The sequence below is a fragment of the Prinia subflava genome, chromosome 4, assembly GCF_021018805.1.
Source record: "Prinia subflava isolate CZ2003 ecotype Zambia chromosome 4, Cam_Psub_1.2, whole genome shotgun sequence".
NCBI lineage: Eukaryota > Metazoa > Chordata > Aves > Passeriformes > Cisticolidae > Prinia > Prinia subflava.
Genome location: NC_086250.1, coordinates 17,087,664 through 17,109,740, shown reverse-complemented (window position 1 = coordinate 17,109,740; position 22,077 = coordinate 17,087,664). Strand labels below are relative to the sequence as shown.

Genomic DNA, 22,077 nt, shown 5'->3' with positions numbered 1-22,077 from the left:
TCATGTATCAATCACGTATCATGTATCAATCATCAAGTTCTTATTCATACGCTTTTGTGCTTCTTTCCTAGACTACTCTCTACAGCCACAACATCCCTTATCATATCTAGGGTTTATCACCTACTGTTTCCTCTCAATATATGGAAATAAAAGCAAATGGAGGCAAATCAGGGAAGACTTTGGGGTTTCATCACCCCCTTTCTCTGTGTGTCCAAAGAGAGACTTCCCTCCAACACCTTCTCTTTCCATGCATTTTTTTGCTTTCTCCCTTTTGAGTGGAACAGGAAGAGCACCATTCAGCAGAATAACAACTATGTTTAAAGTCTCACTCAGCTTCACAGGGAATATTTCAACTCATCACTGTATGTGACTTCTTATGGCTTCTTTAGCCTAACTTTCACTAATCCTACCTAGATCAACCTACGCATCATCCTGCCTATGAAATTCAACAGTTTTCTACATTCACAGAAACAAAAAAAAGATGTAATGCACAAAAAATACGGAAATTCAGCAAATATGAAATACTAATTGTCAATTATTTAATTATTTTAATGTTTATTTCTTGCATACTTTATTATGAAAATACATAGTTGAGAATATTTTGGAACACATAGCTCAGTTTCTTTTTCCCTTGTTTATAGTTTTCTATTTTCTTGTAGTAAGATAAAATAAGTTACCAAAGTTCAATGAGGTTTTTTTTTTTTGCTACCTGAATATTTAAAACTGATCCAAGGCAACTGTCTAAAGAACACTTCACTTTTCCCTCTGCCTTACTATAAATCTCCTAAAATTCAAAGAATATTACAAAATTACAAAATGTAAGCAGGAAAAAGGGCTAACAATTAATAAACAAAATGAAAATTCAAAAAGTCCAAGGACAATCCAAGACTATAATTCAGTTCCTTCATCCGTTCATCAGCAATACATGATGACAATGACAGAAAGAAAATACTGTTATTTGAAATACATTTCTTTTTAAAGCACACAGGTTTGTTTAGGTTTTCTGTTGATTTTTCTTTTCTAAAAACTAGCCAACCAAAAAAAGCCACCCAACAACAACAACAAAAAAAACAGTCAGGTCTCAAAAAACCTGATTAGATTCCAACTCTAGTTGATTCTTGTTTCACATTACCATCTAAATTTAGACATGCACCAAGGCCTCTGAGGCTGTGGAGAAACAGATTAACTTTTGAACTCTCTACCTCTCCGATTAGATCGGTCCTTTCTTACTCTACAATGCCTTTCTAGGCACCTTGAGTTCCTGGATCAAGCTGCATAAATGCTTATAAAAATAAAATAAAATAAAAGCTCTTAATAAAATAGCTTTTCATTTATTTCTGAGAAATTAGAAGAGTGCTGAGCACACAATGGCCAAGTTGCATCCGTGCCACTTTGCAGCTACTGAAGCCCTCACAGCCCTGCCCAGTGCTCACCCTACAAACTCACCCTGCCTTTCCATCACCACATCCATTTGACTACAGGCCATGAGTATGACCTAATTTGACACTTGGTCCCTCTTAGGAAAAGTTATATTTCAATTCTACATCCTGCCTGGAAAAGGGGGGGAAAGTGGGAAGAACCTAGAAGATCACGAGTCTTATAAAGCTACCAGGTGGTGATGCCATCCAAGGTGCATCACAGGCAGCAGACAATGAATACCAGGGATTTACCAGCAAATGGTTGAACAGGCAGTTCTCCAAAGCCTTCTATTATTCATTTTAATATAAAGCCTTGCAGAAACCAAGCTTAGCTAGATGCAGCAGATCAGACCCACAACAACTGTAGCTGCCTACACCCAGAAAGGAGTAGGGAAGTATCTTGCTTGTCACCCTTTCAGGATGACTTGCTGTACAGAAGGCTAGCTTCTTATCTGAAAAGACATGTCATGCTGTAAACATTTCTAGTAGAGCTTAGGCTAGCAGCACTTGTAAGAAAAGCCTAATGAAAATAAATTGTTATGTATTTACCCATATGCTGAGGAGCATATGGCTAATGCATTTAGACACTGCTAATGAAGTTAAGACTCTGCTAAATTTGTTGGCTCATGGATAACAACTGTTCACAATACCCAGTCTGAGCCTGCTATAATTTTAGCATTACAAGTGATACCTGACCATTATTACACAAACTGGTCTTGCTGACAGAGAAGAACTGGATTTCTGGATGTGGGGTTCTCCACATGCAGTAAGAAGGTGAACAACATAGGCTGCATCCAAACTCCAAATTGACAGGTAATGTAAGCAAGTTACAATTTCATGTAAAATAACAGTGTTGCTCTTATGGATCGTATCCCTGACTCTGTTACTTTCTTTCCTAATTTCAAGGACTGGAAGATTTTATCTATTCCAACCTCACTTCTTCCAGACCAGTGCAACTACAGGCAAACCTGAAGAGAATATAGTCACACCAAGAAAAAGTCCCACTTTTTCAAGTTCACATGTAAAAGTCCATTGAGTTCACAACAACAGTTATTGGAATCCTCCTGTTCAAACATATCCCTACTTTGCTGCTTTTCAAGGTGAGGGTCTCTACTTCTTCTGGAGCCCAAGTCCAGTTTGTAATCACTGCCTCTACCTGTATGCCACTACCTTTGCAACTATACATCATCCCATTCTCTCAGCCCACTGTGTAGTGCAGCTGTTTGGGTTCAATGCTGCTGCATGTCAGGCCAGAGCTGGCTTTAATTTAGCAGTACACACTGCTTGAAGAGCAGGCTGCATAGCAAATTCCAGAGGGTTATGTGATGAACGTGCAAATATACTCTCCAAAAGACATAACGTGGCAAAACTCCCTACACCATTCACACAAGCCAGGTGTCATTTCAGTGATGTATACCTCTACTCTGACTGATATTGGGCAGTCATTTGACAGCTGCCACCAAAAACTCATCAAAGGACAGTGGTCAAAGATGGCACAAAAGAGAAGTATCCTTCAGTGCTGTTATCTTGGGATCACCTCACTGAGATGCCTTCATTTGTAGGCCAGAACTCAGGCCTGGCATTAATTCAGAGCCCCACTGCTCTGTGAATATTGCAAAAACATATGAACTCCCTCTGGCATTGGAGCATCTCAGTCCATTCAAGACAGCAGTGATATCAGCTTCCCCAAATCAAACAGGCCCCAGAGAACATGTCCAAAATGTTTCACCATAACTGATCAAAAAGCAGACCCATCTACTTCAGAACACCATCTTTACTGTTTTGCAGATGGATAAAAGAGGCCCAAGGTGAAGCAAAAGAAAGAGATTTGCTTATTCAGAAAACAAGAAAGCTTTGCCTCAGTCAGACTCACCCAAGATCACACTGAGAGTCTGACAAAAACCAGAAATGTGATTAAGGAGTCTCTTCTCACTTGCTGTGCTGCCACAGACAACATCATCCCCTCTCCACTTAAGAGCTACCAGTTGCCCCAACCATTGCCTCTTCTCCCCCATGCAGCATTTAATAGGGCAAGCATGAAGTGTGTGAAAAAAAAACAGCCAAAGCATGGGTTAAGGGATACCAAAATCAGGGTGATGCTTATCAATGAAGTCTACATGTCCTTCTAGGGGCACCTACTGAGATCTATGGGAAGCATTCATATGGTCCTGCACAAAAATAAATGTTAGAGCTACTCTAGGAAAAAGCCACACTATCAGCACACTATTCCTTGTAATACAACAAGGAATTGTTTCTTCCCTCAAAGGAAAAATGTTATAGCCCAGAAGAGCAAAGGCATCTGTCATGACCACTACCACCTTCATTACATGGGTCATCATTATTCATCAGCAAGGCAGTGATGATTCATCCCCTTTTTCTATCACATGAAACCTACCCATTGCTTTGTGCACCCTAGAGCTGTCTCAGCATCCATAAATGTTATTTAAAGTTGACGTCACACTCAGGTGTATCTTGCAAACACAGTTATGGGAAACGCTGCAAGTGCAAAGAAGCCAAGGACATCGTGTCTCTACAGAAGGGTCTCTGAGGTGTGCACACTGCTTCTCCAGACACAGGCTCACCCTGCTGAGACCCCCAGTGCAGGGAGAACCTGGGGTGAGCTACAACACAGCTCTACCTGATGCTCATCTCAGAAACTGAGGTCCAGGCCTTGCTGAAGGCTGCAAGTGGCATTCAGTCAATTGGGAGACAGCTGATTGTCTTGATTTCCTGCTTTAGGCTCCCACAGAGAAACACTGCACCAACTTTGTTATCTGACAATGCTAACATCTGATCAAAGGAGGTAACACAGACTATCAGATGAAACTAGGAAAACACACATCTTTAAAGGGGAGAAAGACTGGCTTTATAGATGTAGAAATGTACACATAAACCCACATCTAACCCTAGGTTTTCTGTCATGTTGCAGACAGTGAAATGGCTAGGTTTAGATCTGCACCACATGCATGTACATGCCTCCCAGCCTAGGGTAGTGGTATTCCCAGGATGTAAGAGAAGACCTGGATCACCCCAAGAGGTCTGTTCTGGTCACCAGCAGCCCACAGCAGATGCAAACAGCCATCTTGGGGAGATAAAGACAGGTTGGTTGCTTATGCCACAGCCAACCTTTCTGGGTCCACACAAATAGCTATCAAGTTGGAAAACACACTTCCTATCTCGTTCTTCTGTTGTTTATCTGCACGAAGAAACACAAAACCATATGCAGGCTTTCACTGTCAATATAAGTCATATTATTCTTGTAATTCAATCCAGGTCCAGAGCCTGATAGCTCCTTTTCCTCCCTTTGCCCCCTTTTTGCTCCCCTCACCGTTTGCCTCTCTCCAACCTTGTTTAGGTTTAAATGCTGTGTCATTAAATTCCAGAGCAGTAAACACTGCAGCCTCTTTCTCTAAGCACCCACACAGTCCTTTCTAGGCTAAAAATTAGACATGGGGTAATTTCATTCCTGCAAGGGCTCTGCCTTTTATTTTCCTTTACGTCCAACTCAAAGGATGCTTTTGGCAGATGCGTAATGAAGAAAAAAAAATAATATTTGCTCTCTGCTTCCTCCCTGCACTCCCCCCTTTTCCACTCCCGCCCATCAGCCGTAAAACAACACAGCCCAGCCAGACCCTAAACTGAAAGCAAGACAAAGCACCCACACAGCCCTCACTCCCATTCAGCAGAAATGGGCCGCTCCGGGGTAGCCCAGGATCTACAAGTAGGCCAGACTGAAATAAACAGAGTAAACAAAGAGTATCCTGTCCAAGCTGAGAGGGGCTAAAGAGAGTGATGTCTTTCATTAACATGCAAGGCAGGGATGCAAGCACACAGACAGTCAAAAGCATCACTGGAGCTTGCTAGGAGTAATAGGAGGAAAGTGACACACGCTCACGCCTTTATAAAGACCCAAAGCACGTCACTCAGCTGCACGCAACTGCTTATCCCACTACCAAGGACCAAAACAAGGCACCCACTCACACACCTACCACAGCCCCAAAGCATCAGGGGCAGCCCCAAAGCTGCTGCAGCACAGTGTGCCTCCCCAGGAGGCTGGGTAGGGAGCAGTGCACAAAGGTACAGGACCAGGGCCGTGCAAATGTCAAAGCTAATGACATCTAAAATCAGCATGGCTGTCATTTTTAGGGAAGGAATGGGAAGGGGGGAGAAAAGCACAGCACAGCCATAGCAACAGGTCAAGAGAGAGAAAGGGCGATGCAGATATGTGGCTTCTCAGTTTTCAGGGCATTTGTCACATAATAAAATCATTAGCCTGGGAATTAATAAAAGCTTGGTTTAGTTTTTCTACAACCTGCTGCTATAAAGCCCATATAGATCCATGTGTGAAAGTCCATGCTGGGTACACCCCTGCGTCAACCATTACACAGCTATCACAAACAACCCTCACGTTTTTCCAGACTCACAGGAAAAATGAAGCACATGGAGAGGTGAGCAAACAGTCAGGAATTTGTAGAAAAACAGCAGCCTGCTGGCTGCAAGTCTGCTCAGTTATTGGAAAAATTTGAACATGTTGCTTTTTTTAAGCAGCCTAATCATATTTACTATTACATCAGACTTACCCACCACAAATTGTTCTCATGCAATGGAAGAATTTTTAATCTAATATCTTAGACTCAGATAATTTCCCAGCTGCAGAACTGCAATAATTTCCTATCTTCTCATTGTTGAGATAAGCCGATTAACTTAGATATGTTTTAGTTTCAGAGTGTGATTATCTCCCTTTATTTTACTTGAGAGAGAAGGGGTGACTTACAGTAAAATAACTTTGTTTTCCCCAAGCCAGCTCTTAAGCTCTCCTTTTCTGTGATGGAGATAGGTCTTTCCTGTTGCCTTTTCCTTAGCCACTTTACTTTCCACACTTCCTCTCTCAGAGACACTATATTAACAGCTACTATTGTTTTACTCAAAGAAAATGCACTGTTCAAGAAATCCCTGAAATTATTCTTTATAAATGAATAATAAAACTCATTAACAGAATAGTTTTTTGTTTAAAATACCTTTGAAAGTTTATTAAATACCCCACAACCCAGCACTACTGGTCAAATCCTGCTTGCACTGTTCCTTTGTTTTCAGGCACATTTAAAGAATAAGAATTGCAAAAAAAAAAAAAAAAAAAAAAAGGGGTAAGGCCTGAAGCTCTGTTTACATGCACAGTGCAGCAAAACAGGAAACTCCATTTATTTCAGTAGAAGTGATTTACACCCAAGTAGGGGAGAAGACAAGCAAACCCTTGAATTTATACCATTACAAATTGTAAAATACTGCTTATGCAATTTTGGTGAGATTTTTTGACATTTAATATTTTTTTCTTAAATTCACAGGTCCTAGATTCACTCTATTATGTCAAAGGGACTTCCTCTCCTGCTTTATTTCTTTTCCTTACATTTCTAGCAATCATATTATTGGAGAAAACCCTGAATCCATGAGATGAGGACACAAGGCTGCATATGTTGAAGCCTCTCGATTTCCTTTTATCTTCCAAATCTCACTTGTGTTCAGGGCTTTTCAACCTGTGTTAATTTGCAGACCAAATTGGAAAAGTATGAATTACACATATGCAGATTCCCATACGGCACATATCAATTCATTCCTCTTAGTCACCATTCATTAATTCCTTTGAAATAAATGTTCACGGTTGAAAAGCACTAGTTTGATGATTTAATGGGAATGTGGCTGATGTGTTTTCCCTGCACAAGATTAGCAACACTAAGAAAGAGCCAGCCTGTTTAAAAGGGAGACGCTCCAAACAGCTGTTTCAGTGCAAAGAGAGTGGTTGCATAAACACAGAAGGGCAAGAACTTCTTAATATTATAGATGGAATAACAGAACAAATCAACCTTTTTTTACATTCTATTAAAAAAATATATGTATATAAAGTAAATCCAACCCCAACAAGCCACTATTCATGCACAGCTGTTTCCCTCACTGCTAAGCCCTTAAAACCATTCCTATTTCCAGCAAGGTGATGGGCAACGCCTGGTTCTCCCCTGCTGGGGAAGGGAAAGTGGACGATGTCCTCTACTGACTGCAGTGAGAGCGCTTGTGTCCCTGGTAATGCTCTCATAGACAAGAGGCTGCAGTATAAAAGCAGGGCTGCCATTGGTGGCTCATTGCTATGGGCACTATTCTAGGGAAGCAGCCCCAAGAGAGATCCAGAAAAAATGGCAAAATACATGAGGGGAGGAAGAATAATTACCAGGAGCCTGGGCTCCTCCCTGCCCATTCCTACTGACAATGATAGCACAGTAGAGAGGACGGGTGGTGAAATGCCAAAGTGCTGGACATGCAGCCTGGCAGTGCTTGTGGCTTTGCACCACTGGACGCCGTTCCAAACCGGTTATTTCTTGGTATCCCAAGATACAGTTTCTTAGCTACTTTAATTTATTGTTCTTCCTAAAAGGCAGTAGAAGCAACATTTTTGCATTATTTCGATTTAAGTTAACTTCATGAATGTTATTCTAGCAATGAAATCTGTGTAACAGACCATTTGATCATTTTGGGTCATTTCCCAAAACCTTTACATTTCTATGCTGGCACAGGACAAACCTATCTAGAACATACCAAAATAACTTAGTCTCTAGGCACCTTTATGTAACAGCAAGTGGTAGCAGGTAACTAATGATATCTGGATGTCACAACTAAGGAGCTACAGAATGAGTGGCTTTCTGCCACCAAGCTGAATTGAAACCCGAAAAATGAAGGTCTGCATCCCATACCACCAGAATCACTTGTAAGTTAAAGTCACCCTGCCAATTCCAGTTCAAATTAATCTAGAGCAGATTAAGTCTACCTTTTATACTATTTTCTAAATGAAATCAGATGTACATGTAAAACTGATATTTAAAAGGGTTTTATCTAATAATGAGTCAGATATTGACAGAACAATCACCATGAAGACCAAGGTAAGAGGCAATATATTCTCATTAATAATTCAAATCTCAGCATGGATATTGATGACCATGCACTTAACAGAGAAACTGGGAGCTGGCCCAGATTTCCTGAAAAGTTGTTGGGCTGCAACAGACACACACTGGAGAGATTTTACTATAAGATCCAACCAGAGAAATGGCAGCTCCTGATTATAAAGGTATCTTGGACCCTCAGCAACGCCACTGAAATGGAACAAGGAACAAAGCACAGCATTAACAGTCTAGTGAAAGAGGATGGGTGAGAAAAATAAGGAAATAAAATCTGCAGGCAAAACGCCACCACTTCCTCTTCCTCACAGTCTTAATATTTGTGGCAACATAGCAACAACATTCAGCGGTACCTAATTCCAGTTACTGCTTAGGAGCAAACAACATTAAAGGCTTTAAAATAAATGTGTACAATCAGCAGAAGTGCAAACAAACAGAAAGGTTGTAGGAGCCAAAACCACTCAGAACAAACCAGTTGGGGCTAGTTAACATAATCTGCTCTATTCACATAACTAAGTTTGTTTCACTGAGGGCGTGAACTTTCTTGGAAAAGCTCAAGTAATTAACTGCAGGAGCTTACACATTTTCTTTTCCTCAAGTTTACTTTACCGTGGAATTAGAGCTGCTTACACACAACTGCTTCTACCAATTCATTCAAAAAATCTGAGTTTTGCTTGTCCTTTCCAGAGGGACATGCCTGAAGAGGTGGTACCAGTGAACTGTAGGATTCCCTTCAATTCCTCCTGTCTCCTATCCACTCTTCCCATCACTTTGATTGATGCAAAGAAAAACATATCTTACCTCTTGGAAAAAGAGCAGATTTCCAATGAAAGGAAGAGGTGGAGGATGTCGGATCCCTGCTCTGCTTAGTTTGGAGAATGCAGATGTGGAGTACCTGGGAAAAAATAAGGTACTAAGTCAATTTTGGATCTTGTCATGATAGGACTTGCCACAGTAACTAGTTCAGATGACTTCCCTGGATTCAGAGGGGGAGAAGATGCTTTCTGCATTGGTCAGACAGGACTGCCAAGGTGATTACATGGCTTAGGAGCTCCTCGGGTCACAAAAGCAAATGCAATACACTGGTGCTTCAGAGAGGGCAAAAGAACCAAGTGACTCAAAGACAAGCCTGCAAAATTGAGCAGTGGAATTAGAGAGCTGCTCCTCTTCCCACAGAGGGTCTCGTAAGCCAGAAGTGACGGTCCAAAGCTACATGAGGTTACAAACAAGATCAAAAGAAGCATTTGGGGCTTGACTTCGGTGGCACTGCTGGGAAAGGAACAAGACAGACTCTCAGATTATTTTCTTCTTCCATCACCTCTACCTATACAGACTACAGAACAAAAATTCAAACTAGTCTCAGTTGTCCATGAGCCAAGACACTGTCAGTATGTTCGAGTCAAGCCTAGTATTTGGGCCAGATATGCTGATTAAGTGATTTTTTTTAGAGCTGCCAGTCAGCAAATTAAACAAATATAAAAAATACAGGGAAGTAAAACCCAGGCTGAAAAGCTTCATGCATCCCTTGTTTCAGATGAAACTGTGGCATGTTGACAGGGACAATACTGGAAAAAAGAAAAACCCAACCCCAGAGCCTTTCTTTTTCCTCTCCTCCCCCTTTCTTAATACATACAATGGATTTAAGTCAATGGACTTTAATTAGTGAAATCCGAAAGAACAGGAGCTAGCAGCAGCAGCTTTGATTACCCAAAGACAACTTCTGTTGTGCATTTCTGTTTGCTGAGATTTCCTGCAACACAGTACTTATTTTCTTAGTGGATTTTCTTTTGTGAAGGTATTTTAGAAAAATCATAATCAGGAGATAGAGGTTTAATCATTTTTGAATAGCAACCATTTTGGTTTTTTTAAATGGGGCAGCACATACCTTCACAAACACAAACCCTCTCACAAACCCAATAGAAATGATGTGTCCTCAGTCTATGCAAGGACACTATGTCAAGTATGACAAGGTATCGTGGAGTAAAGGCACAGAATTCAACATTTTATACATATTATTGACTTCTTGGCTACTTAACGGCTTTAAAAAATATGAGATTTTCCTCAGCTAATACTCTTGGCAAAATAATGTTTTAGCTTTAAAATGACAAAACAGCCTACACGATACATTTTCATCCCCAAAGAGGATTTTGTTTTCCTGCTGCTGCTGTTTGAAATGTTCCTGAAGTGTCTTTGTGTCATAGCGAAGTCCACATCTTCGGTATGTAAACAGTGAAAAATATTAAAATCCCTGTCAATGATTGAAGACCTGTCAATTTTTCAGTTTGCTATCATGACGTTTTCACTGTAAAATACATGGCAGATCACAAAACACCAGGCTGGGCTACAGTTAACTGCTCATTTCACTGCACACCAGACGGTCTATAGACCCCTGGTTTTCATGTACAGCAAAGTGAAGAGTGACTGCGACAGAGGCTTACATTAGACAAAGTAAATGATGTGACCACCAAATATTTTAAAAGGAAAGAAAATAATGAGAACCATTTCACAAGGTAAGAAACAGAGAGACTGTGAAGACTATACTTAGATGAACAGTTCATTATTGTCAGCTTCTGAACATTACTGGCAGCTTCATACAGCTGAGGATTTGCTTTCCTTTTCCCCCTGCTAATGTGGTTTTTTCCACTGCTTTTTATCCAGTTACATTTGAAGTAGGTTTTCGAAAGGTAGGGAACAACAGTTTACAATGAGATGGGAGAGAGAAGCAGTGTCGTCAAGCTACAGACTGAAATACAACAACAAAAGGGTGAAGCCAGCAGGAGAAAAAAAGAATTTCATCAATAAACACATCTAGCTCTACTCTATGATTTTGCAACATTTCTGGTGTTGTTGAAGTACCTGATGTTTCACAGAAAAGAAAACAGTATGCAAGTGACCAAAGACTGAAGGGGCAGCATGCACAAAAGAAGGATGTAAGACTGCACACATAGAATTAACTTTGACTCTTTTTAATGCAACAGCTTACTTTCTGCAGTCTTAAATATTAAAAGCTTTCCCCCATCTCTGCAATATTTCCAGTCATTCTCAGTATTTTGGGTGGAGGAGAGAGAGAGGAAAGAGTGCCTTACAGACTTCTTTTTAAAAAAAAGAAAAAAAGGAAAAGAAAAATTGTCCTGTATAACACACAGGGAACACCAGCAATACGTAAATCTGACAGCTTTGTGGCACAAGCCTCTGCTTTTTGAGCCAGAAGACGGTGATAGCCCAAACAGGCCAATTTATGTGATTTGGTCACTCAGCACCCCCTGACACACACTTGGCCAGTAACTCGGAGCTGCATCCTGAGTGTGCTGGGAAAACTGTGCCCAGGTTTTGTTGCTGGGAGGGAAGGTGGGCTAGAAGATGGGCAAGTGCAAACAGGCAGGATGGCCTCATAGGCAAAGCCATTTGTCTGGAGAAGCTGTACATCTAAATGAAACAGCTCCGAGCCTGCCTTATCACCAGTGGGAAGTCTTATTTCTCACTCTGCCACTTAACACACTTCTACATTACTTTATCACAAAAATTAATCTGCTATCAGGAAGCCCCCTACTGTTGCTGTGGGTACACAGTGACAGTAGAAGATCAGCCAATGGACTAGAAAGGCTAAATCAAATGCAAAATGTAGAAATAGAAGAGATAATAAGAGGTGACTGAGATAACCAAAGATATGGAACCACTTCCGTACAAGAAATAAACTAACAGGCTATATAATCTTAATCATGAAAAAAAAAAAAACCAATGCAGGTTATGACAAATATATTTAATATCATGCAAGGCTTAAAAAATAAATTAAGAGTTATTACCCCAAAATTTAAAATAAAGTATGAAAATCCACAAATGAATATTCAGATGGCAGGATTAAAAATAAACACTTTTCCAATAAATAAATATAACAACTATAGAACTCCTTGCCACTGATGATTGTCTACTCCAGAAGTTTAAAAATTTTCAAAAGGTGATAGAATAAGGGGGTGGAAGGAGGGAACCAACAGACACTTTTAGCTAGCAAATTTAACAAATGTAAGATAAATACACGGAAAACATTAAAGAAAATGAAAGAAAATTAATCAAATTTATCTTTTTAATCAGGGAACTAATCTGTAAGCTTCTAATTGCATAATAAGCGATTAGACTTTTATAAAACCTAAAATATAATGCTCCAGACACTTCAAATTTGTCTAAGAGGAAGAGAGGAATGAGTCTCTCTGAAGTGAGGGGCATGAAAAGGATGAAACTCTGATGGCAGCAATATTTACTGGACAATCTAGTACATTCTCACTCAAAAGAGAAACATACTCTAATATTTACCCAAGTACAGCTTCCTGCACAACCCTTAATTTAAAAGCTTGGCATTATATTTTGAATTAAGTGACAAGACATCAAAAAGAACCATAGGAACAGCAGCAATGAAGATCAATAAACAATTCAATACCCCTGTGAAGACATTCAGATGGCCTCTGAGAGCAAAATGCCCTCTATATATTAAACACAACCGTTAAAAGAAAGTTAACATGCCAAATACATTCCTGTAGGCCAGCATGGCAGATATAAACTCTTTGAAATATCAACTTCTCTCCACAAACCACAGTGGAGGAAAAAAAAAAAAAAAAACACACAGATAATTAATATAAGTTGTGAAGGATATATTATCAACAGAACTAGCCATCTGTACTGACCAGCACTGAAAGAAAAAGTATTACTTGGTCTACCATTAAGGGTCATCAATTTGTGTAGCAGACAAGACAAGATTACAGAGTTTCCAGTTCTGTACTGTGGAGTTCAATATCCTGTTGAAATGACCCCAAATTTCTTCCAATACAGAAAGTGCGTCATTCCATCTACATCTGAGCAACACACAACCTAATAATATCTAAAAAGCTACAAACTGGGACACAAACATTAAAAAAAAAAAAAAAAAAAAAAAAAAAGTGATATTATTTAATCTCATTGTTGTGAGTTGGAAGGTCTGTTGTTTTGCAAGACTGACTGGGAAAACAAAGTATTTTGCTGAGATAATAGAAGTCATTCCTGCCAAAAGAGAGACAATCGCCATGCATTTTTACCTATTTGCCTCTATTTACATACTCCCATACCAGATCCCAGTTAACACTGGGATGTATTTTGCTCACAAATTAGTGATAACACTCAAAATAAAGGTAGCCTCCCCAACATTACAATGATGACTCATGAAAAATATACAAAATATACAAGCATCCCTGGGAGCCCAGTCTCACCAAAACATCATCCCAAAGCTGACTATAAACTTGCAGCTCTCAGCCCTCTCTGGGAAATTTTGCATTATGAATACTGCAGCAGTGTCACTGGAGAGGTGCCATCACTTAAGTCTTTCCTCTTGTCTGCTCCCCAGGATATTTAAGGTAGAAAATCATTATCAGGTCCCATTCTGACAAAAGAACACACAGAAAACAGCTCTTGCAAGTGGGTGAGTATTGCAGTCAAAGTGGATCCCATCCCAGAAGGATACAGCCTGTGCTGATTATTACCTCCAGAAAGTGTACTCACTGAAAGAAAAAACAAAACAAATCCACAAAATTAAATTAGCTGTCCATCCCCAAAAGACAGTCCTTCAGAAAGCAGAAGGGAGAAAAATGGGGAAATTATAATCCCTCTTCCTTGGTCAACACAGGCTATCAAATTGCCTATTACTGTTACCCAGCAGTACCTCTGGTGGAAAAGCTGGGATTTTCTGAACAAAAATACGCTTGGATGTGTAGAATATCAAGCTCAGAGTATGGAATTATTACTATACCTCCAAAAAACAGAACCTGAATATCCACAAGTATACCTCTAAGAATGAACTGAAATTAATCTTCAAGAGACACTTTAGTCAGTTTGGGATAAGGATATTTGAGTCTTGCAATTTAATTTTCAAGCTCAACAAATCTGTACTTTTTAACCATGAATTTGTAGGGATGTAATAACAGTTTCAGGGATAATGAGAACTTCCATGTAACACTTGCACTCCTTAATCACTTGCATGCACTCCCAGAGCCTTAATTTTGACATAATTGCACAAGAAAAAGAGAGACATTGCACACACTTGCACCATCTGCCTCCACAGGGGCAGATGTTTTCCAGCTGCAAAACCTAAATGACTACAGGACATTATTTCATTGAAATATTTGCTAATAGATCAGGAATAGTATGCAGAAAAGGCAATATTATACGCCCAATATTAAATTTATGCCTCATTTATCTGCTAACAATCATCTTTTAATCCATACTGTTCTGGTCTGTCAAACAATTTCCTTCATGTCTCTAAAGAGAACTGATAGTCTCAAGAGATTAGTTGTAATAAGGCTTCAGGTTGCCACAGTGTATTTAAAGTTTGGGAGTTGCTTTGATTTAAGTTCTAAAAAATTAGCAGTGAATCAAAGCCAATTAAATGAAAAAGCCCTCACAGAAGGAGCAACCCTGTTCACCATATTCCAGAGTAGCCCTGCGAGAGACAGATGGTCCATGCAGCAGGTCAATGACAATATTTCATCACCTCTCTCAGAGTGCAACCTCTTCACACTGGGTGGTGACTTTTCCAAATAAAGAGCAAATGAACAAGAGTCATAAATCCACAGTTTCAGCCATTCTTTGTTGGCTCAACACCTTTAAACAGAACAATGGAGGTCAACAGCAGCAGAGGCAGTTGGCTCCTTACAGCTATATATAACCATGGGAAAAGAGGTGGGAGCTCCATCCCACTCGACCCCAAAGAGGAGTCTCCTCACCAGGAGGATTGTCCACAGCAGATCTGAGCTCTGGGGCATCCATGAGGCCGTACATGACGCCTGCAAGAACAGCTGGGTCAGGGCTGATAGCTAAGCTCAGCTCATCTCCCAGCCCTGCTCCCAACCACACACCAAGCTGCCCTTCCACTCCCTCGGACCACTGGCACCACGCCTTTATTAAGGAGCAGTTTCTTCAAGTGCCTGTTTAATCAGACAGATATTGTGGGGCATACAGAAGAAAATGGTACCACCTCAAGGCCATAAATGTTCTTGTTTCAGACAGGAAGACAGGACTTCACAAAAGCAGGTGCATTGCTAGAAACATGGCATTCAAAAAGAATAGTAAAATTTCATGACTTTTTTCCCTCTCTCCTCAACTAATTACATCTCTTAATTTTGCAAATGGACATCTTAATTAAAAGGACATGAAGTTTCAACCTTATCAGCCTTCCTAGTTGTTATGCAAATTCATAACCTAGAGATGCAACTCTGTTTGCAGAAAACATGACATCAGTTTTTGTATGCACTTCAGCTGTTCCTACATACCAGGAAGAATTGTATGGATGCAGGAAGCAGTTTCACATTTAAACTGAAGGAGAAAATTCTGCTTAGGAGCCTGATCATTCTGGATTTTCATTGACATAAGGAAGGTACTTATTAGGCCACTGGCTCATTATTTCATTAGGCCAAAAAGGGGTTGCAGTGCTATGGTGGCTGAAGTCCCAAAACGTTATTTAGCAACACATCAAGTAGTGGTGTGGGTGCAGGCAAAGCCATATGGCTTTCCCTCTAGAGCCTACCAACCTCAGCTACCTTTCATATTTTATTCCATGTACTTGTGGTCTATCACACAGCTTGCCCAGTGTCTGCTGCTGTCAGAGAACTGGTTCTGGAGTTCAGCTCTTGTACCACGTTCTGCAATAGCAACAGCACATGCAGAACCACTCAGCACCATTAAGAACCAGCTGGCACAAGGTTTTCATGATGTTACACCCTGCCAGGAAAGCCCTGGGGAAAACAAGCTTGCTTCAAGAGGCTCAATGCCTCCCAGTGCTTTAGGACCAGAGACATCTCCCTTAACTGAAGGTGAGGTGGGGAACACAGTCCCATCCCCTTTTTTGAGACCAGCCTGTCAACATACATGTGGCAGGTAGCAAAGCAGGGACAAAGTAACTGGAGCAAACTCCAGGCAATTTCCCCCTTGTAAGCTCAAATAAGCAGTAGTGACAGACTGCAGGGACAACTCACCTCCCTAGAGACAGTTCTGGATAAATGCTCAGAACTCATGATTACATAGCACATGAACTAATTCTATTTATTTATATTTAAGTTAACACCAAGGAGCCACTACCCATCTAGTGCACTGAATGTGGCAAAGGTCCTATCAACCAGAGACATACGTGATCAGAGCACCAGAGATCATTTCATGGTGTTCAGAGAGCCTGAATTAATGGTCCACAGCTGTGCTTTGCTCTGGCATTTCCTAACTTGTGTGGGCTTGACTTCACAACCTCAACAATGTGTCTTTAACACAATTTTCTTTGCAAGATCTCATTTTAAAAAAGCAAAAAAATCATTAAAAATACATCACATTGAATCATTTTCCATCCACACGGGTCATCAAAAGACCCTAGACTATGTCAGAGACCTTTGCCAAGTGAGCTAACGGAAGAGCTGACAGAAGAGGCAGGTTGCCTTTCACAGAAGGGACAGGCTGTGAGGTATAGCCTGCAGAGAGTCTCTCAATACTTCCTCAGAGAGAAAAAAACCAGCAAAATTGAAGAGTTCCTAGAGTTCCTAAACCAAAATGCTAAGCTTCTTTCTGGATGCTGACATCATACCAGCAAGCTGTCATCTGCTCCTCTGGCAGTATCACCACATTCCTGTTCTTCCTCATCCATGGACCTGCCACCAGCCCCAGCCTCTGCTTCTCGCTGGAGCTGACTCACTGCCACCCTCACCCAGGCCCTGCAGCACCTCCTGTCATGAGCTCCCCAAATGATCCCTTCCCAACACAGTCCCACACTGGTTTGTACCAGCCATGCACCTGCCTACATGCAGCAATTGACCCCAGTTTCTCCTTGCCTAACCTCATTCCTGTCAAAATGTTTGCACAGGCTCCCCACTTGCAGTTCTTGTGCCCAAATCTCATTGCTGCTATGACACCCCAACACAGTCCCATTAGAGGAAGGCTTCTCTCAGTCCCTGATCTCAGAGCCACCAACTGCTCTCAGGGACCTGCTGCCTGGCCAGGCCTCCACACACAAAAAGGGTGGGATTGTGCTTAGCAAAGACAGAATCAGAAACATTACCTTAAAATTAGATAGAAACAGAAGAGATTCCAGTGAACATGTGCTAACTTAATTTTTCAAAGACAAATTGCCCAAATTTGCATGAGAAAGGCAAAAAGTACATCCACTGACAAAAGCCCACCTCCTCTCACCAAATACTAAAATCCTGCTTTAAAGCTAATATAAAAACCAGAATATCACTTCTTAAGAATAATAAAATCATGAAAAAAACCAAACCCCCAAGAGAGTCCCAAAATAAAACCAAACATTTTCCTTTAGCATTTGTCTCAGAAATTATGGAGCTCATTTTAACTAAAATTTTTCAATAATTCCACATAAGACAGACAGCAGCCCTGGGAAACTTCAATCCTAACTGCTTGGGGTTTGATAAAGTAACAAGCAATTTAAAATAGAGTTGTATCATGGGAGCATCACACCACTTTAATTTGTGGTGCTCACAGACCCACCTATAATAAAGTAAACGAGACTTAAAGAGGTGCTGGCCCACAGTCTGAGAGCATACATAAAATCTCAGCTCATAGCTAGTTATTTTATGCAGGGCCTAATCCATTACAGCACAGGGTGACAGTGACAATGTTGTCTGACCCTTTATTACAAGAAAGATGCTATGACGTCTCTACATACCAGACAGTGTATGATAAACTTGAAATTAGTAATGGAAACACCACCTGCTCCCCATGACTTGAAAACCAGTAGTGTGATGCCATGAGTAGATAAGATCTTTATCTTTCTTGCTCAGATTTTCATTCCCCTCATCTTTCCATATAGCAACAACAACAATAAAAGCCCCACTACCACAAACTATTAAATTGTACTTCACACAGACCTGTTTCATTTTCAAATATTTAGGGCACAGAGGAAGCAAAAGTGCCTCTGGAGGAGCAATCCTATGTCCTGGCAGGTGGCTGACCCAGGCACATGAAGCAGCACAGAAAGACCCACTGGAAGTGAGACTGCTTGAAGGAATAAATGGCAATCTGCTACATCATGAAATAGCACTGGTGCTGGCTGCAAAGCCTCAGAATTGAACAAGAGGAGCTACCATGCATGCATCTAAACAGTGCAAGTCTAGAGCTCTGCTTTGCTGCATGATTTAATACCACTAGAATTAAAGTAAAGGGTGTCTGGAGCTCCTTTCACGAAAAGCAAAGAACATAACTGGAGTCACGAGAGAGAAACATTAATTTCTGAAGGGAAGAAGGAAAATCCTTCCAACCTCAGGGCTCATGCACACATGAACAGCGAGAGGAAGTACAGAAGTGGGGTTCAAAGCCGTGTGGTAATAGAAAAATAAACTCAGGCTCCTTTTTTCCATAGCTTCTTATTCATGACTTCTTGAGTACCCGTGAACCGACAAGAGTTGATCTCACAGAAAAGACCATTCAGTCCTTTCCATAATGTGAGTTCATCTTATAAAGAGGCACAGTAGACAGAGCAAGGAATATGCATAGCATATTCCCTACCCCAGGACACGAACACCCTTCAGCAACCACAGGCATGAGACAGGAGGAGCAGTGAAACAATTTCAATCACTTTTCAGTGTGCTTGAGCAGTCTACCACCACCACCCAGAGTAAGCTATCATGGGTCACTAACAAAGACAGAAAATTGTTCCTACAAAACAGAAGATACTTGAAGAGATGCCAAACAAAGCCAAAGGAAAAGCAGAATTTCAAACAGATTTGATGAAAGGATTGCAGGAAGCAAACTTCAAGGAGATCCTCTGAACTTGAAAAAACTGCCTAAAAAAAGAAGGCTTGAGTGTTACTCCCAAGTGCCATCCAGATTAAAAGCAAAACAAAGGCAATTGGGGTTTCCTGGAGCTCTGAATCACCCATTCAAGCCTAAGGAGACTGAGCAACCAACTACACACAGGAATAGCAACACTGGGTATGCACGAAATGTCAAACCCAGAGCAGAACGGACTGAGAGGTGTTTTCCTTCTTTAATCACTGAAAAATGCAGTAACACCGTGCATTACTCGTACAGCAGCAGGTTAGATGATTCAGACAGAAATATACTTTTTAAACTGACATGCTCCTCTCTCTGGGCTGTTGGCTACGAAAAACAAAACCTGCTTGTTTCACATTATCTCATCTTTTGACTGCACTTTGAAGTCCGTTCTGGCCATTTCTCCATGACAGAGACAAATTCCAATCCTTAGGAATAATTCTCTTAACTTCATAAAGAAACCCTTGTTCAAGTCAGATAATTTTCATGTAGAGGCTGACATGGAAATGGCTTTCCTGGAACAGAGTTGATTTGCATTACTCGGTGTCATAGCACATGACAGCTTACTCTGCAGCCCACTTGTCTGCATCTTCCATAATCCAGACAGCCGCACTCCCTCTCTCCGTGAAACAGTTGTGCACATGACAGGAAGAACTAATTTCAATGAAGAGCCTTTGCTCTTGTATTGGTCATGTTCTCTCTGAACCTGTTTATCTGGCAGGCTCCTGGATGCAATTTGTAATCACTGCTCCCTGCTAAGAACGGAGAAGTCTATTACTGTCGCCTGTCCCTTTGACTCTGGGGTTTTTAACATCTGACATAGCACTGCACAAGTAATGTAGCGTACAAATCCATTAAAGACCCCCTTCCCAGCATCTCTCAAAGGACCTGCTATTGCACCCCTGTCCCAGCTCACCCTCTCTCCTCCAGTTAAACAGCCTCAAACACTCCTGGCACATGAAAGCAAAGCACTTCAACGCCTCAACTGCAAATTCACCAAGACAGAGACCATCTTCCCATTACACTGCACACCCTTCATGTGCACTGCAGAGCCCTGATCTTTGACAGGGGTTCCTAGCTCCTGCTGAAACAAAAATGATAAATAAATCATCAGCATCAGGTCCCCTTAAAGTGGAGGGAAGTCCTGTACACTGTCATTCGATTACTTTTTAACTACCACAATGAACTAAAATTCCACAGGGAAGTAATGATAGTGAGTCATTAGCATGAGCAATTCACCTTCAAAGAGAGGCAAGAGGAGAGCTGAAGCCCAGAGAAGCTGGTTTCCTTCACTCTCTCTCCAAGCACTCAGGTGCAGATAAGTGATATTTTCCAAGGCAGAACAAAAACACTAGATGATGATACACAGGGGTTTTAAAAGAGATTAGAAAGTTTAACAAAATAAAAGGGCTGACAACAGAACTCAGATTGAGAGCAGAAGAGAATGAGAGCAAGATGTGATACAAATGACAGAAATCCTGGCAGGAAGAAAGAGGCTTGTTGAGGGAAAGGAAAGGGCCCTTTAGGCAGATGAAATCAGAGAGAAGTCACCTATCTCCTGGAGAGGGGACACAAGATCTCAACACCACCTTGAGCAAGATATGAGGAAGAGACTCCGATATTATAAAATACATTATTTATTGCAGTTGAATTTGTGTATTTCTTGTCCTAACTAAAACAATGAGGGTTTTTTTTAAAGCTCATTATAGATCTGCATCATTATTTCCAGCTTTACTTTGTCTCCAAAGAGCTAACTGTAAGACATGAAATTGGATGCCTGAAGCAATATACTTTTACTTATCTCTGGGAAGTTGAAGTTTAGTGCCTGCTGTAAGAGAGGCTAGATAGGAAGATCCACTCATGGCCAAAAAAAGCAATGGAGAGAAGACTTTGAATTGGAGGAATATGAAAAAAGACATTCAGGAAAGATTAGAAAAATCTGCTCAAACTGTGTAAAGCACAGTGGTGCACAGGTCTAATACACCATGGGCAACCTGGAAAAAGGTGACCCTCCCTGGCCACTGCCAGAGCTCCAAAGATAATCTTTACTTCTAATGTCTTCCCCAAGTGATAAGTGAAAACTGGGGTTGCAATGAAAAGGTCCACCTAAGGTGGTGCAGTCCCTACTGGCACACCACAGTGCACAGTGACTGCTTTATTTACTACACTAGGAATAGCTAACTCGAGCTGAGATACTTTTGAATCCCTTAGAAAATCATACTTCTATATTTATTTATATATCCATATATTTACATTTATGTACATGCATACACAAACTCTAAATCTGTTCATTTTCCCACAGAGCAAAATTAACACTGGACTGTTGTTTATGTTTTGGACTGGTCATTTTCCACAAGGGTTATTATACACCACTGATGGGTTTTTCACTCTGAACATCCATCTTTAACATTAATCTATCCCTCATAGATCCATCTGCAGCAGAGGTGTGAATGACACTCTGCTGTACATTGTTCACACCATCCCCCTCCAGAAGGGACTGATTTCCTTCTCTTTGGGAAGCTCCCCTACTAATGCACAAGGAAATCCTAACATACAAGGCTGAAGATCTTCCATGCCATGGTCCCACCAGTTCCAGTTAGTTTTGTTCTATTCTGTTATTTGGGCTGCCCACTGGAGAAGCTAATCCTCCTCAATTCCTGATATTTCCAATCCATGGAAAGCACCAGAACCCAGCCATGATTGTACATTAGCCTAGGGATCTGCAAGTTGGACAGTTGTAATATTTTCCTAGTGTGACAGTTTCCCTGTCCTCGAGATAAAAAAAAAAAAAAAAAAAAAAAAAAAAAAAAAAAAAAAAAAAAAAAACAAACAAAAAAAAACCAAAAAAAAACCACAAACCTTAAAGATTCTCAGAAGTGAGAAGGGGAAAATAGAAGTTATGTGAGGAAGGAATTGGGTGGATGACTTAATGAATT

General features: G+C 40.8%; 1 protein-coding gene across 3 annotated transcripts in view; it reads right to left on the bottom strand.

Annotated features, from left to right (window-relative positions):
- TBXAS1 (thromboxane A synthase 1) overlaps positions 1 to 22,077 on the bottom strand; it is a 238,149-nt gene that overhangs the window by 165,488 nt on the left and 50,584 nt on the right. For 2 of the 3 annotated variants that reach the window (XM_063395672.1, XM_063395673.1), the window contains one exon: positions 9,158 to 9,251. In XM_063395672.1, coding sequence (XP_063251742.1) covers positions 9,158 to 9,251 — 94 coding nt within the window. Of the gene's footprint in view, positions 1 to 9,157; positions 9,252 to 22,077 lie in introns of those variants that run through there. The other variant, XM_063395674.1, reaches the window with a different exon arrangement.